General features: G+C 37.0%; 1 protein-coding gene across 1 annotated transcript in view; it reads left to right on the top strand.

Moving 5' to 3' along the window:
* The first annotated feature begins 677 nt into the window (after window positions 1–677).
* Window positions 678–14275, top strand: part of LOC134678965 (type II inositol 3,4-bisphosphate 4-phosphatase-like) — a 102723-nt gene continuing 89125 nt past the window's right edge. Inside the window, exon 1 of the mRNA XM_063537721.1 lies at window positions 678–803. Coding sequence (XP_063393791.1) covers window positions 686–803 — 118 coding nt within the window. The 5' untranslated portion in view covers window positions 678–685. The remainder of the gene's footprint in view (window positions 804–14275) is intronic.

Genomic DNA, 14275 nt, shown 5'->3' on the forward strand with positions numbered 1-14275 from the left:
CCCTAATTAGAAAGAGATACAACGGCCCACCTTGACTTCTCACGTGGACACACTTTGTGGCCAATGTACTATATCCAGATGATATCCAGTTAACTTTCTACGTACGTGCCTATTTCATATTTCAGTGCAATGCAATGGGGCCAATGTTGGACAATGAATGACCAGCATATTTTTTATCAGTGGCTGATTAAGTTAGTGCTTGAGCTTGTACTAGTGAAGAATTTTAAAACACAAAAAGTAGATACTAAATGTCAAAATTTTCATCTTGAAAATATTCTGATACAAAATTTGATATTTTTTAACTCTCTCCTGTATTCCTTTCCTTGAGATGTGCGCGATTCCTAATTCGGGAAAAAAATGTGTGATAAAACTGACATTTATCTAAATTAGAGTATTCATAATACAATAAATAATCAAAACATAAATTTTCCTAGCTAGAATTTAAACATATTCTAACATGTTTTGAGTTCTAAACTTCTCATTCTCATCTTCTCATTACCAAATTACAAGTGTATTATGAAATATTGTGCTAAATTTTGTTGTTTATTGTGAATAATATACGAAAATGCGGTTGGGCGTGTGCTCGGCACCCATTAGGTTGTTGATCAGTATTTTGGTTGTAGAATGATGTGTTGGAAGTGAAGTGTGGGTGGGGAGGGGGGGAGGGGGGAGAGGGGTGGACAGCATGAGGTTCAACAAGCAGGAGCTGCAGGCGCTGGCGTCCCAGACGTCGCAGAACTTCGATAAGGAAGGAGTGTTGACCTTCAGAGAGAGACAGGATGGTTTCTTTCGCAGATCTGAAGGTGAGATATTATGCTTCTCTTTCCATAAAAAACTCAACACAGCATAACTTGTAGTGTAACATTCTGTGTGTGCTATGTAATAGGGAATTTAAACAGGGTCTAACTTTTACCTTTAGGTTTTGTACTTAATTATGTTAGTATAATATTGCATTGTTAATGAATAAATACATTTAATGTTACATCATACAATTTGATGAGGGGCCTGTCAAAATGATATGTTAAACTAATATTAATACAACTACCTTGAAACACATCTGAGCAAATAAAACAACAGCTAACATAAGTCTAAAACACACTATTTCAAATTTGAAACTATTTTTGGTTTAATTTAAGCTATTAAAACTAGAGATGGACCAAATATGGACTTTGCCGAATACGAATATCGATATTTGGTTGGACTAAAACTCCCTAAAACCACAGAATAATTAATAGTACAGTCATCAGCAATAGTATCTTACACAACTAGGGCCGCAAAAATATGTGACATGTTCTTATTTGGAGCGCAATAAAAGCGCGTCATATATTTTTGCGGCCCTAGGTGTGTAAGATACTATTGCTGATGACTGTACTACAGTGCAGAAAGGAAACTTCCTACAAAACTGAAGTTTGACAGCGGTTCAGGGTCGAATCATGCTGTTCCTTCCTAATATATGGCACTATCCCTTTCGGCTATTTAGGGTTGTCAAAAATCAAGTGATTATCTTATCTGTGATCGTGCACCCAAAAGGAAGTCAAGTGGTGCCAACCCTAATAATTGCTCAGAGCAATGCTGAGCCGAGCAGAGCCGAGTTTGACTGAAGTCAGGAGTTTCGCACCCCTGCTAAAACGCTGTAAACAAGTTGATACAAGTCTGCAATCTGCACTCTGCATTTGTTTTGACCTTTCCCCTCTGGACCGGCCCGGAATGTTTATGAAAAGAAACGGAACTGTCTCACACCAGGCCGCGCCCAATACGAACATTGAAAAATATGTGGAATACCAAATAATTACTGAATATTCAGCCCATCTCTAATTAAAACAAAAGATGACTCTAAAAATGCATAATGTAATTTTTAGGGTTCCGTAGCCAAATGGCAAAAAACGGTACTTTTATGGATTCGTCATTTCTGTCTATCTGTCTGTCTGTCTGTCCATCCGTATGTCACAGCCCCTTTTTTATATTTATTCCTCATAGCAAAGCAGTAGCAAAAGAAAAATCTTTTAGAAAACCATTTTCGCTCATGTTGTCTCGGATATGGGTGAATATGGTAGGTGTCTATGCATTCAGTGTATTGTCCTGAACACAAATATATTAGCTGGGGGTCTAAGGTCCACCACCTTGCATTTTGGAGACAAAGCAAACCGCTTGGAACAGGTGTTCCTGGGGGTGATCTGAGCCGATTAAGCCCGGTTGCCAAGAGGTTCCACCCAGCAGGTGGGCAGGGGAGGGGGGAAAAAGTGGCTCCGGCGCGCCTCACTCTAAGCTATATATCTGCATACATCTAGCAACTATATCAAGTTTGGTGTCTTTTTCGTGTAATTCGAGGTTGAAGAATTTTTTTTTCGAAAATCCTGTACATAATTAAAACTGAGGATTTGCTCTAGAAAAAAAACACCTGTGAATAGCCCAGTTATCCTACTATATAGAATAGTAAACTTGTTAAACATTTATTTTCATAACTCTGTTAAAAAAAATGTTTTGTGTAGCGCGGCGAACCTGCATTGTAAGAGCGATATGCAGCGTTTAGGATTTTTAAGTATGTTTCGATGGTTTCTGATAAGTTGTTATTCTTCTGGTTGTAGAAAATTACTTCTGGACGTGATATATATACAAATATAAATTAAATGCATAAATATAGATGTTGGGAAAACTTTCGCCAATAGAGTTATTATAAATGTGATAAAATTAACAAAGCAGATATTTGACAAAAATGCGGGTTAAAATACGAGTAAGATATATATTGTTCGCAATTGCCACTACATGCCCATGGGTCCGTGCATTTTAGTTTTTTCTTAATGCAGTTGCACCTCCCTGCGCATTTTGTTTTGCAGCGGCAACGAATAAGCTTTTCCCGCAACCCTTTTCCTGCTCCACATTAACGACATGCTGCAACCCAGCATTGTAGGTTATGCAGATGACAGTACGGTTGTTGAGAGATATTTGGCTAGTGCAGGGGACAGCAGGGAGGATATACTCCTTCTTTCCGGGGTGCATCTGTACCTATTGCCGACAGCCTGGAACTCCTCGGCATGGAGCTGAGTTCAGTCCTCAGCTTCGGCAGCTTCATTGAGTCTAAAGCACAAACTGCGGCCAGAAAGCTGGGCGTCCTAAATAAGGTGAAGCGATACTTCACACCTGGACAGCTTCTAACACTTTACAAAGCTCAAGTCCGGTCGTGTATGGAGTATTGCAGCCACCTGTGGGATGGCTCAGCTAAATACCAACTCGCCGCTTTGGACTCAGTGGAGCGCAGAGCCAGGAGGATGATTGGCGACAAGAAGCTAACGGCTAAGCTTCAGTCTTTGGCCCATCGGCGGAAAGTCGCCAGCCTGTCGGTATTCTACAGGCTGCACTTCGGGGAGTGTGCCCAAGAGCTACACGAGCTTATTCCACCGTCCCCATTCTACCATCGGACTTTTAGACGCACGGCCGGTTTCCATCCTTACATGGTAGATATTCCACCAATTCGCACGAAGCGCTTTGCTTCTACTTTCCTTATGCGCACTGCCAAGGAATGGAATTCCCTGCCGGCGCCTATATTTCCGTGTTCTTATAACCCGGCAACCTTCAAATCAAGAGTGAACAGGCACCTTCTGGGCGAGCTCGCTCCATCGTAGGCCACGTCTACGCCTCGGCTAGTCTGTGGCCATGAGTAAGCCCATTCATAATAAAAAAAAAAGCTCTAAACAAGCAGCAGCCGCCGCAGGTAGGCTTGTACATATGGGCTCCCAATAACCATTTTGTTTGGACCAGCTCCAGTCAGCAGGACATGGTAGCTGTTGCTGAGGGGCTATAATCTGTCCCCAAACATAGCCTCCTTGGTAAACTGCACGGAGAATATGTTTACGTAGGTAGCGCATCTTCCATTGGAGGCAGATTCTCTAACTGAAGATTTCTTTTTGTAAAAAGTACTTTTCGGCACTCTTTTACACTTGTACTTGTACCTGATCCGAACACAGTAACACAATGCATAGTATCAAAATAATGTCTAAGGACCAATTCACATCTCATAATTCAAATCTGTTCAGATTTTATATTGTAAGACTCTTACTTGTCATACAAGACAATAACAATTTTTTCCAAAATTGGGTGCTCAATGTTGTTTTGTTTACCGTATTTAAATCCCTCCGGAACATTACAAGGACCACTAAAACCAGGATTGTCAGATCCCTCATATTTCCCACTTTTCTGCATGCTGTATGTCTCACATGGACACTAAGGGCATCCAAAAAAGAGAAAGTGAATGCACTAGAGATGTGGTGCTGGAGACGAATGCTGGGCATATCATGGACTGAGCATCAATTATTGAGGAGCTTGGCATTAAAGAGCGGTTGCTTTCTACGGGCAAAACTCGGTACTCAACTTCTTTCGACACGTGTCTCGTCGAGACGGAACATCTACAGAACGTCTAGTTGTGCAAGAAAGAGTAGGAGGTGACAGGGCTAGGGGAAGATCTCTAATGAGATGTACTGACCAAACCAAATCAGTGTGTCGGTCAAAGTAAGCGAATGCTTACGGAAAGCAGCTCTACAGGAGGAATGGCGACGTGTCGTTAAATGAGTCGCTCAAAAGTTTTCATAATGGCCACGACCACTCTATCAAGAGTGTAACGAAGAAGAAGTCCCTCCGTTACAGCAGGATATGCGCTTTAAGCTTGATATACGCTTTTTTTCCCTTTCCACACACAAAAGAAACTGTGTTGTAACCTGAAAAGGCGTGGAAGAATGGCAAGACTACTATCCTTTCTGGTCCTGTAAAATAAATCATATATCTATGAGTTACAAATAAAATCATATATTTAAAGAAAGTTTGCAGCACGTGACCATTAGCCCAGTTGACCTGTCTCTTATTGTGGTGACATATTTATTTATTTTATTTACAATGAATGGAAGAACTACAAACGTTAGCTTAAGAAAATGCAATAGCATGGCAAGAGAGGAACAGGTGATTCTTTCCTGTGCCAATCCTCCATTAATTGTAAATAAAATAAATATGTCACCACAGTATACGAGACAGCTCACCAGGGCAATTGGTCACGTGCTGCAAACTTTCTTTAAATATATGATTTTATTTGTAACGCATAGATATATAATTTATTTTACAGGACCAGAAAGGTCAGAAGTCTTGTCATTCTTCCACACCTTTTCAGGTTGCGACACTGTTTCTTTTTTGTATGGACAGGGAAAAAAGCGTATTTCAAGCTTGGAGCGCATATCCTGCCGTAACGGAGGGGTTTAAATACGGCAAACAAGGCAATATTGAGCAGGCATTGCCAATATTGATAAAAAATGTTATTGTCTTGTATGGCAAGTAAGAGTCTTATCTACAATAGTAAGTATGGATAGATTTGAATTACGAGGTGTGAATTGGCCCCTAGACGTTATTTTAACAAAATGCATAGTATTTTGTTACTGATTTTACGAGTAGATCAGGTACAAGTACGAGTGCAAAAGAGTGCCGAAATAGTATTTTATACAATCGTGATATAATAGAGAGCTTTTCAGTCGAGTACCGTGTTTAGGCAACGAAGCTTGCTGAGTTGCCTAAGTCAGGTACGAGATTGAAAAGCTTGATTATATCACTATTGTATACAATACTTTTTCTACGAGCCAACAAAAATAATACTTTAAACTAGTAGAATCATACAAACAAACCAAACCAAAAGTATACACAGCTAAGATACGCAAGCAGCCGCGATACCTTCATACTGGAACGCGCCCCCGCCGCCGCGCCCGGCGCGTTGGTCAACGACACCTTCTCGTAACTCATGAGGCCCTGGTACTTGCTCCGCGCTAAATTAAATTTTTAGACAGTTGTTTTCTCGATTTTGGCCACCGTAGCCTATGGAGACTAACAAGCAACACTAAGTGGTTTTCGTAGTCTATGAATGTTGCTATTTTAAGGGTATCACATGCGCGTTTCTGACTTATGAACCAATTGTTTCTACTATACAACCTAAAATAAATAATTAATTTGAGCTATGGTTTTGTTTCGTCCTGTTGATCGCGGAGAGCTGTGATTGGTCAATTTCATTATAGTTGACTAAACTGTATCGTAATGAATATTATAGTTGAGTTGGGAGCCCACACATTAAACATACCCAATTGAAGTTTGGTATAAGAAATCTTAATTCAAGAATTATAGTCGACGAGTAGAAAAAGTACTTTTTACAAAAAAAAATCTTCAGTTAGAGAATCTGCCTCCAATGGAAGATGCCCTACCCACGTAAACATATTTCTCCGTGCAGTTTACCAAGGAAGCTATGTTTGGGGACAGCTTATTCGTTGCCGCTGCAAAACAAAATGCGCAGGGAGGTGCAACTGCGTTAAGAAAAAACTAAAATGCACGGACCCATGGACAAGTAGTGGCAATTGCGAACAATATATATCTTACTCGTATTTTAACCCGCATTTTTGTCAAACATCTGCTTTGTTAATTTTATCACATTTATAATAACTCTATTGGCGAAAGTTTTCTCAACATCTATATTTATACATTTAATTTATATTTGTATATATATCACGTCCAGAAGTAATTTTCTACAACCAGAAGAATAACAACTTATCAGAAATCATCGAAACATACTTAAAAATCCTAAACGCTGCATACCGCTCTTACAATGCAGGTACGCCGCGCGACACAAAACATTTTTTTTAACAGAGTTATGAAAAAAAAATGTTTAACAAGTTTACTATTCTATATAGTAGGATAACTGGGCTATTCATAGGTATTTTTTTTCTAGAGCAAATCCTCATAGTTTTAATTTTGTAGAGGATTTTCGAAAAAAAAAGTGAAAAGATTTTTTTGGAATTTTTAATTTCTCGATTTTTTTGTATGGAAGAGTGAAAATTTAGTCACAGAAATGAATTCTTCATCCTCGAATTACACGAAAAAGACACCAAACTTGATATAGTTGCTAGATGTATGCAGATATATAGCTTAGAGTGAGGCGCGCCGGAGCCACTTATCGATATCATTTTATCGACATATACCCCTGACTATTTTTTCTTTGCTATTTCTGGTATCATTTTATTTGTCAAACTTATGTCAATTTAGTTCGCGAGTTTCTGGAGGCAACTGTAGTGCAACCTGTATAGATAATATTTTCACAGATATTTTTCCTATTGCTAAAAAAGTTATCAGCAATTTAGAATCAGACCAGGCCAATTAATGGTATTTGAGGCATTAAGGAAAAATACCATGAGAAAACAAATAACTTTTGTACCAGTAACCTCGGACCGCGTGGAAAGAATGAAGCTAAGTTTACTTCAGGCGCTACTAGGGCTTGCATTCCGGAATTCCCGAATTTCGAAATTCCGGAATCTCGGAAATATTTTCCGATATTACAATTCCGGAATTGAGACCACTGAATATCGAAAATTCCGGAATTAGATTTAAGTACTTTTATTAGATTTTAGTACGTTTACTATTGGAGATTTTTTTGGAATTTTTAATTTCTCGATTTTTTTGTATGGAAGAGTGAAAATTTAGTCACAGAAATGAATTCTTCATCCTCGAATTACACGAAAAAGACACCAAACTTGATATAGTTGCTAGATGTATGCAGATATATAGCTTAGAGTGAGGCGCGCCGGAGCCACTTTTCCCCCCCTCCCCTGCCCACCTGCTGGGTGGAACCTCTTGGCAACCGGGCTTAATCGGCTCAGATCACCCCCAGGAACACCTATTTCAAGCGGTTTGCTTTGTCTCCAAAATGCAAGGTTCCCTTAGAAAACGGGACCTTAGACCTTCTGCTAACATAACCGAAGTTTGACAGCGGTTCAGGGTCGAACCATGCTGTCTCTTTCTAATATATGGCATTGTCAAAAATCAAGTGATTATCTTATTTGTGGTCGTGCACGCAAAAGGAAGTCAAGTGGTGCCAACCCTAATAATTGCTCGGAGCAATGCTGAGCCGAGCGGAGCCGAGTTTAACCGAAGTCAGGAGTTTCGCACCCCTGATACAGGTCGACCTAATAAAAACTTGGTTCTGTCAGCATCATCAGATCAGCTCGATGGTACCATAATATTGCATTGTCATCCGATTTATACATGCAAGCAAAATTTCAGCTCAATCGGAAACCGGAAAGTGGATCAAATTTAACTTGCAAGATTTCATTACATAGTTACATACAGGTCGACTTAATAAAAGCTTGTTAAAAAGAGGTTTTATTGCCTAAGTTCAATTGTTTCTTTCACTTAAGATCTACCTAATTATTATACTGTTTAAGTAAATGCTTAAGGTAATAGTTATTTGTACAACAAGAGATCAAAGTTTGATATTTCTTCGTTTGCTCAACCTAAGCCTGTGTGACATTTTACCACAACAGCATGTAAATGATAATATTGATAATAGCTCCTTCCACACTACACAACAAAGCACACCTCAACCTAATGTTATGTTATTATGTATTCTGATGAAATTGGAAGCAATATGAGCTCATTTTTAAGCTTTTACCTAAAGGGACTTAGTACAATCAGTAATTGCCTGCCTCACAGTAGCTTTGAAAATATCTTAAAACAAAATTTTAAATCACAGTAATATTAATTCTAAGACAACACTGCTTATTCTTATGGGGAATAGGGGTAATGTGAACAAAAATAATTTAATAAATACTTTGAACAGTTAAACTCGCTTGCAGTGCACGAAATTATTTTTTTCACATGATTCCCCTATTGTGAGCAAATGTCAGAGGCAGAGAATACAGTGAACGCATATATTTAGTATGGAAGCCGCCTTTAGGAACATTACCGTTCAAATTCTCGGGCCAAATTAGCACACTTACAAAATTACGCCTACATTTAAATAAGACGACGCGTTTACAGAGCCTGTAATCAAAGCTGGTAAACAAAATAATAGTCATCTTCATTACACTAATGGTACATAGCTAAGTGTAGATGAAATGCATATAATGTCAATAACTACCAATCAGCGACATTAATCCGCTAATAACCTTCTTGCTGTACGTACTGGCCGCTGAGAGTTTGCGGTTCATATTTGATTAGAATATGACTTGGACAGGGATAGGTTTATGCCATATGCCGGCTACATACGTAACGATAAATCGTTGCGATAAAACTGTGCAGTCCGACTGTGCAGATAAATCGAACCGTGTGTATGACAAATCGTTGTCGATTATCGTAACGATTTGTCATACACATGGTTCGATTTATCTGCACAGTTGGACTGCACAGTTTTATCACAACGATTTATTCATATTTCATATTTCATTTATTGCATAGTCATGAACATAAATTACATAATAAGATGTTACAGTCAAGTTGGCCAATTCATGACACCCTGTTAGGGCACACAATATTTAACTTACTAGCTAATAGGTACCTATTAAACATTTCATTATAATATATCTACCGTATAATTAGCGTGTATAAGAAAAAAAAAGTCCAATAAATTTAACATTGTAAAAGTCAACAAAAGATAAATTAAATAACATAGCACACATTAAGTTTTAGCAATAGTCAAAGTAATATAATTACATTTCATGCAATAATTTAAAATTCAATGTCACAATAAATAAGGTTAATTATAATAATAAAATAAGAATTATAAATTATCATTAAAAAAGTCAGTAACACAATAATAACATTTATCTAGTAATAAGTTTTTTAATTTATTTTTAAAGATCGCATTTTGAGGTTCTTGCTTAATCGAGTCAGGAATTTTATTAGTTATTAGGATACACTTGTAATGTGGACCATTTTTACACATTTGTAAGTTCGTTTTGGGTAACAGCAATTTATTCCTGTACTGTGCTCTAGTTGTTTGCTTATCCTGTTTTAGTTAAAATAAATGAGGGTTTTCGCGAACAAAAAGAGCAGCTTGCAATATATAGATGCAGGGCAGTGTTAAAAGTTTGTAACGAACAAAGTACGGACGGCAGCTATCTGGTATACGCACATTCGCCAAAATTTATCGTTACGTATGTAACCGGCAATACATTGAAGAACCTATACCTATTATACTTACTTTACTCTTTGCCCCAGAATCTCGCGAACTAAATTGACAGGTCAATGTGCACAAATGATACCACAGTTTGGCCAGTGCTGTTCATATCGATATTTTCAAAAAAGTTTGAATTAGAGAATATCGCGAGAATTCACCGCTAGCGGCGCTACTGTTGCGCGGTCAGTTAAAATGTATCTTTAAGTAATTTAAATTATTTTACAAATGTTACTTGGTATTTCGAAATTTGTGCAATATTATAGTAATAGATACAAGGATATTGGATAAACATATTGTAGGTAATTAAATAAATATGTTAGGTTATTTGTTAGGAAAACTTACAGCTAGACTAGCTAGAGTAACAAGTTGTAGGTGATAACATAGAAACAGTGATTTTGGCTCAAAATCCAACCCAGACGGGGAAATAAGATAAGATTTCTCATTTATTTTGTGTGGTTTGGACGTAAAAATTAAATCGTCTCGGTGATCCCTATAGCTTCGATTGTAAAAAAGACCAGTGGCCTATTTTATAAAGCTACAAGTTACAATTTACAAGCGGAAGTCTCGTTCTAACACATAGGGTTAGAAAGAGACTTCCGCTTGTAAATTGTAACTTGTAGCTTTATAAAATAGGCCACTGGTCTTTTTTACAATCGAAGCTATAGGGATCACCGAGACGATTTAATTTTCGGAAGTCTCGTTCTAACACATAGGGTTAGAAAGAGACTTCCGCTTGTAAATTGTAACTTGTAGCTTTATAAAATAGGCCACAGACCAGTCCCTAAACTGGACATTCAAGTTGACAATTAGGTCAGAATTTAAATACAGTTAGACCAAAAAAAGTGTGCAGCGATTTTAATAGCCCACGCAGGGCAAGTATTATTTTAAAGGTCAAAATTCTATGAAATTATGACGTATAAAATAACAGTTGCACTGCGTGGGCTATCAAGATCGCTGCAGACTTTTCTTGGTCTAACTTTAATTATAGATCAATCTCATCTAGCGGTCACATTGTATAAAATTAAATCACCAATTTTAGATTTATAGCGACAATCGCGAGCCCTTGATTTATACAACTTGCCCCCAAGCCTGCATATTAAGAGCCAACAGGAGTGGTCGAATCTCCATACAAACGTACTCGACTGTTTCCTCCGTGGATTTTGATGCTAGAGTAATGTTTTTTTCAACACAGATTAATATTGTCAATATCTGTGTCCGACCGTTTTGCTTTTTTTGATATTTTTGTTTTTTTAAGGCGCTAGAGCCTTTCAAAAATGGCCAAAATGGCCTCATTGACTATGCCGCAATGAGAGGCGTAGTATTCAAAACTGATATCAATTAGCCAAAAAAGCAAAACAGTCCGGCACAGATAATTTCATAATCATTTAGATTTCCAAATTTGCTTACGATTGGTTAAGTTTTGGAGGAGGTTAGCGAGATGGGTATATTTACCTAAAATATTTAAAACTCGGCTCCTGTTTCGTTTTAACATTGAAATTTGTCAGTTTCACATCCGCACCTCCTGATTTGATTGGTAACGTCACAATCTTACAATCGAATCAACCACTTTTCTCGTCACATTCATACAAATCGAAATCGTTTGTGACCCCTTTATAATTATCACATGGGTAGTAAGTGCATCTTACTTATCGATATCATTTTATCGACATATACCCCTGACTATTTTTTCTTTGCTATTTCTGGTATCATTTTATTTGTCAAACTTATGTCAATTTAGTTCGCGAGTTTCTGGAGGCAACTGTAGTGCAACCTGTATAGATAATATTTTCACAGATATTTTTCCTATTGCTAAAAAAGTTATCAGCAATTTAGAATCAGACCAGGCCAATTAATGGTATTTGAGGCATTAAGGAAAAATACCATGAGAAAACAAATAACTTTTGTACCAGTAACCTCGGACCGCGTGGAAAGAATGAAGCTAAGTTTACTTCAGGCGCTACTAGGGCTTGCATTCCGGAATTCCCGAATTTCGAAATTCCGGAATCTCGGAAATATTTTCCGATATTACAATTCCGGAATTGAGACCACTGAATATCGAAAATTCCGGAATTAGATTTAAGTACTTTTATTAGATTTTAGTACGTTTACTATTGGAAATTGCCAAGAAACTACACTATGCTGGTGGTATTAGTCGTGGCTGACAAAAGTCTGATGTCTAGCAGCATGCCTCAATAAATTAACCATTGAATTTTTTACTTTTGATACTTGCTAAAGCAAAGCCATACATCTACTTGCACAGAATCCTACCTACGCGAAATCTTTGAATTAAAATTTATAAATATTTGGATATTTATTTCTCGGTTCAGAAATAAATTTCCTCAATGACAGATTTCGGATCACAAGACTAAATGAATGATAATACAACGTGGGATTAATTTTATTGTTATTCGAAATGATTATTTATTTATTAGGTATATTTGATTATTGATGAGGAAATGGATATTCCGATGTAATACTTTCTACTTCTTTTGTTAGTTATGCTTTTTTTTGACATTTAGATTTTATTCTAGAAATTCTAGACTAGTATTTGTTTTGTACAATTTTTTAAATGTTCGACGATCCTTTTGTGAAATTCTTAGTGTTAAATTTGATATGTATAATAATCCAATTTTATTATGGAACTAGACGGGCCCGCAGCTCCGCTCGCGTAAATGAAATAAAGAGTTTATCTTATGTTTATTTAAATACCGACATTATTATGTATTCAACTCTGCTAGGGTTCATAACTGTGATAGGGATTCCTTATTTAATTGTAGCCGTTATTTGGATAACTTAATTCGCAAATTTCTCAAACAATGATGTGATGTGATTTCATAAAAGGCAAGATTATATTTTTTCATTTATGTAGGTATTTATTTAAAACTTGTTTCTACATAAAATTATTATTTATTTTTATAAGCCTATAGTTCGTTTTTTTAGCATAAGAAAGAACTTGCAAGAAGGTAAGCGATCTTGACATGTCTTTTAATTGACAACGCTTTTTAAAATTCAAAAACTATTACTTATGAAAGCAGAAGAATATAAATGATCGTATTAGATTCATAATTGTTACATATTTGCCGTAACTTATTTTTAAAATGTGTTTTTCAATTAAAAGACACTTCAAGATTGTTTACCTAATTTCTAATGCTAAAAAAACGAACTATATTTGCAAAAACGTTCATTAGATTAATTTCCGCCTTAAGAATTAATATGAACGACCACCGCCCATAAATCGCCTTTTCATACAAACGTAGTCCCCATTTCCCTTTCTGGATATTAACATTATACTTACCTACTACGGCTACGGTGACGCAACGACGCAAAGTGAGTCCTGGCCTCCGACACCGGATCACGGCATGTTTCTCGGTCTTGCGATAGGTCTCGCTAGTCGGAATGGCGGAGGTTGAGCAGGTCTTGAGCAACTACGTCGTTTATGCGGTACCTAATAGGACGTCCATCGGCTGTCTCTCATTTCGTTGTCCCAAGTACGCTCTCGGCACGATCCTCTCCCATTCTCTCAGTGTCCGAGCCGCTGAGTTCTCTCAATATTTCGCCACTATGTCAGAACACATCCTTATTTCTATGGCAACAAAGTTATATTACGATATTTGGCGGACTGCTGACGGTACATTTGCTTATTTTCATCTGGTCGCTCAAAAATATCTGAACATGCACTTTATCTACCTACGTTATAACTTGCTATCAACTTTGTATTTTTGGCCCATCTCGGCAGCCCGTTCTCCGGACGAATAACAATGTTTGCCGAAGCTATAAAAGTCATTCTGAATAGGTAATATAACTCAAAAAGAAATTTAATACAACAAAATACATATTATTAATAATATGATAATATTAACTTGATTGATAAGTCATAAATGGCATATCACACAATATGTCACTCGTATGGGGGGCATAACTAAGGTTAAGGTTGACATCACGTTTTATTTTACTTCGTATAAAAACATGTAGAAATAATTGTATACCAACATGACAAACATAATTTAGATTACTTACACCGAAACGAAACGAACCGAGAGTTTCCGAAAATAGTCGATAGTCGTAAAATGAAGAATGTTATGAAAATTTCTTTTGCTTATTGTAAATTAAACACGCATCGAAAGCGGTCGTTTTTATGTTCTAGTTCTAATCTCATATAATAGATAATAGATTGGAACAGTTTTTTCTTATCATACGTGCGTCGTATTTGAGAAACGTGTCAAAAACTTTTTTAGAAATTTGTAAGGCGCTATCTCGCTTCTTCCCCCGTTTTTTGTCCCGTTCTGGTTTTTCAATTTTATATATATG

This window comes from Cydia fagiglandana, chromosome Z (assembly GCF_963556715.1).
Source record: "Cydia fagiglandana chromosome Z, ilCydFagi1.1, whole genome shotgun sequence".
In the NCBI taxonomy this organism is placed as follows: domain Eukaryota; kingdom Metazoa; phylum Arthropoda; class Insecta; order Lepidoptera; family Tortricidae; genus Cydia; species Cydia fagiglandana.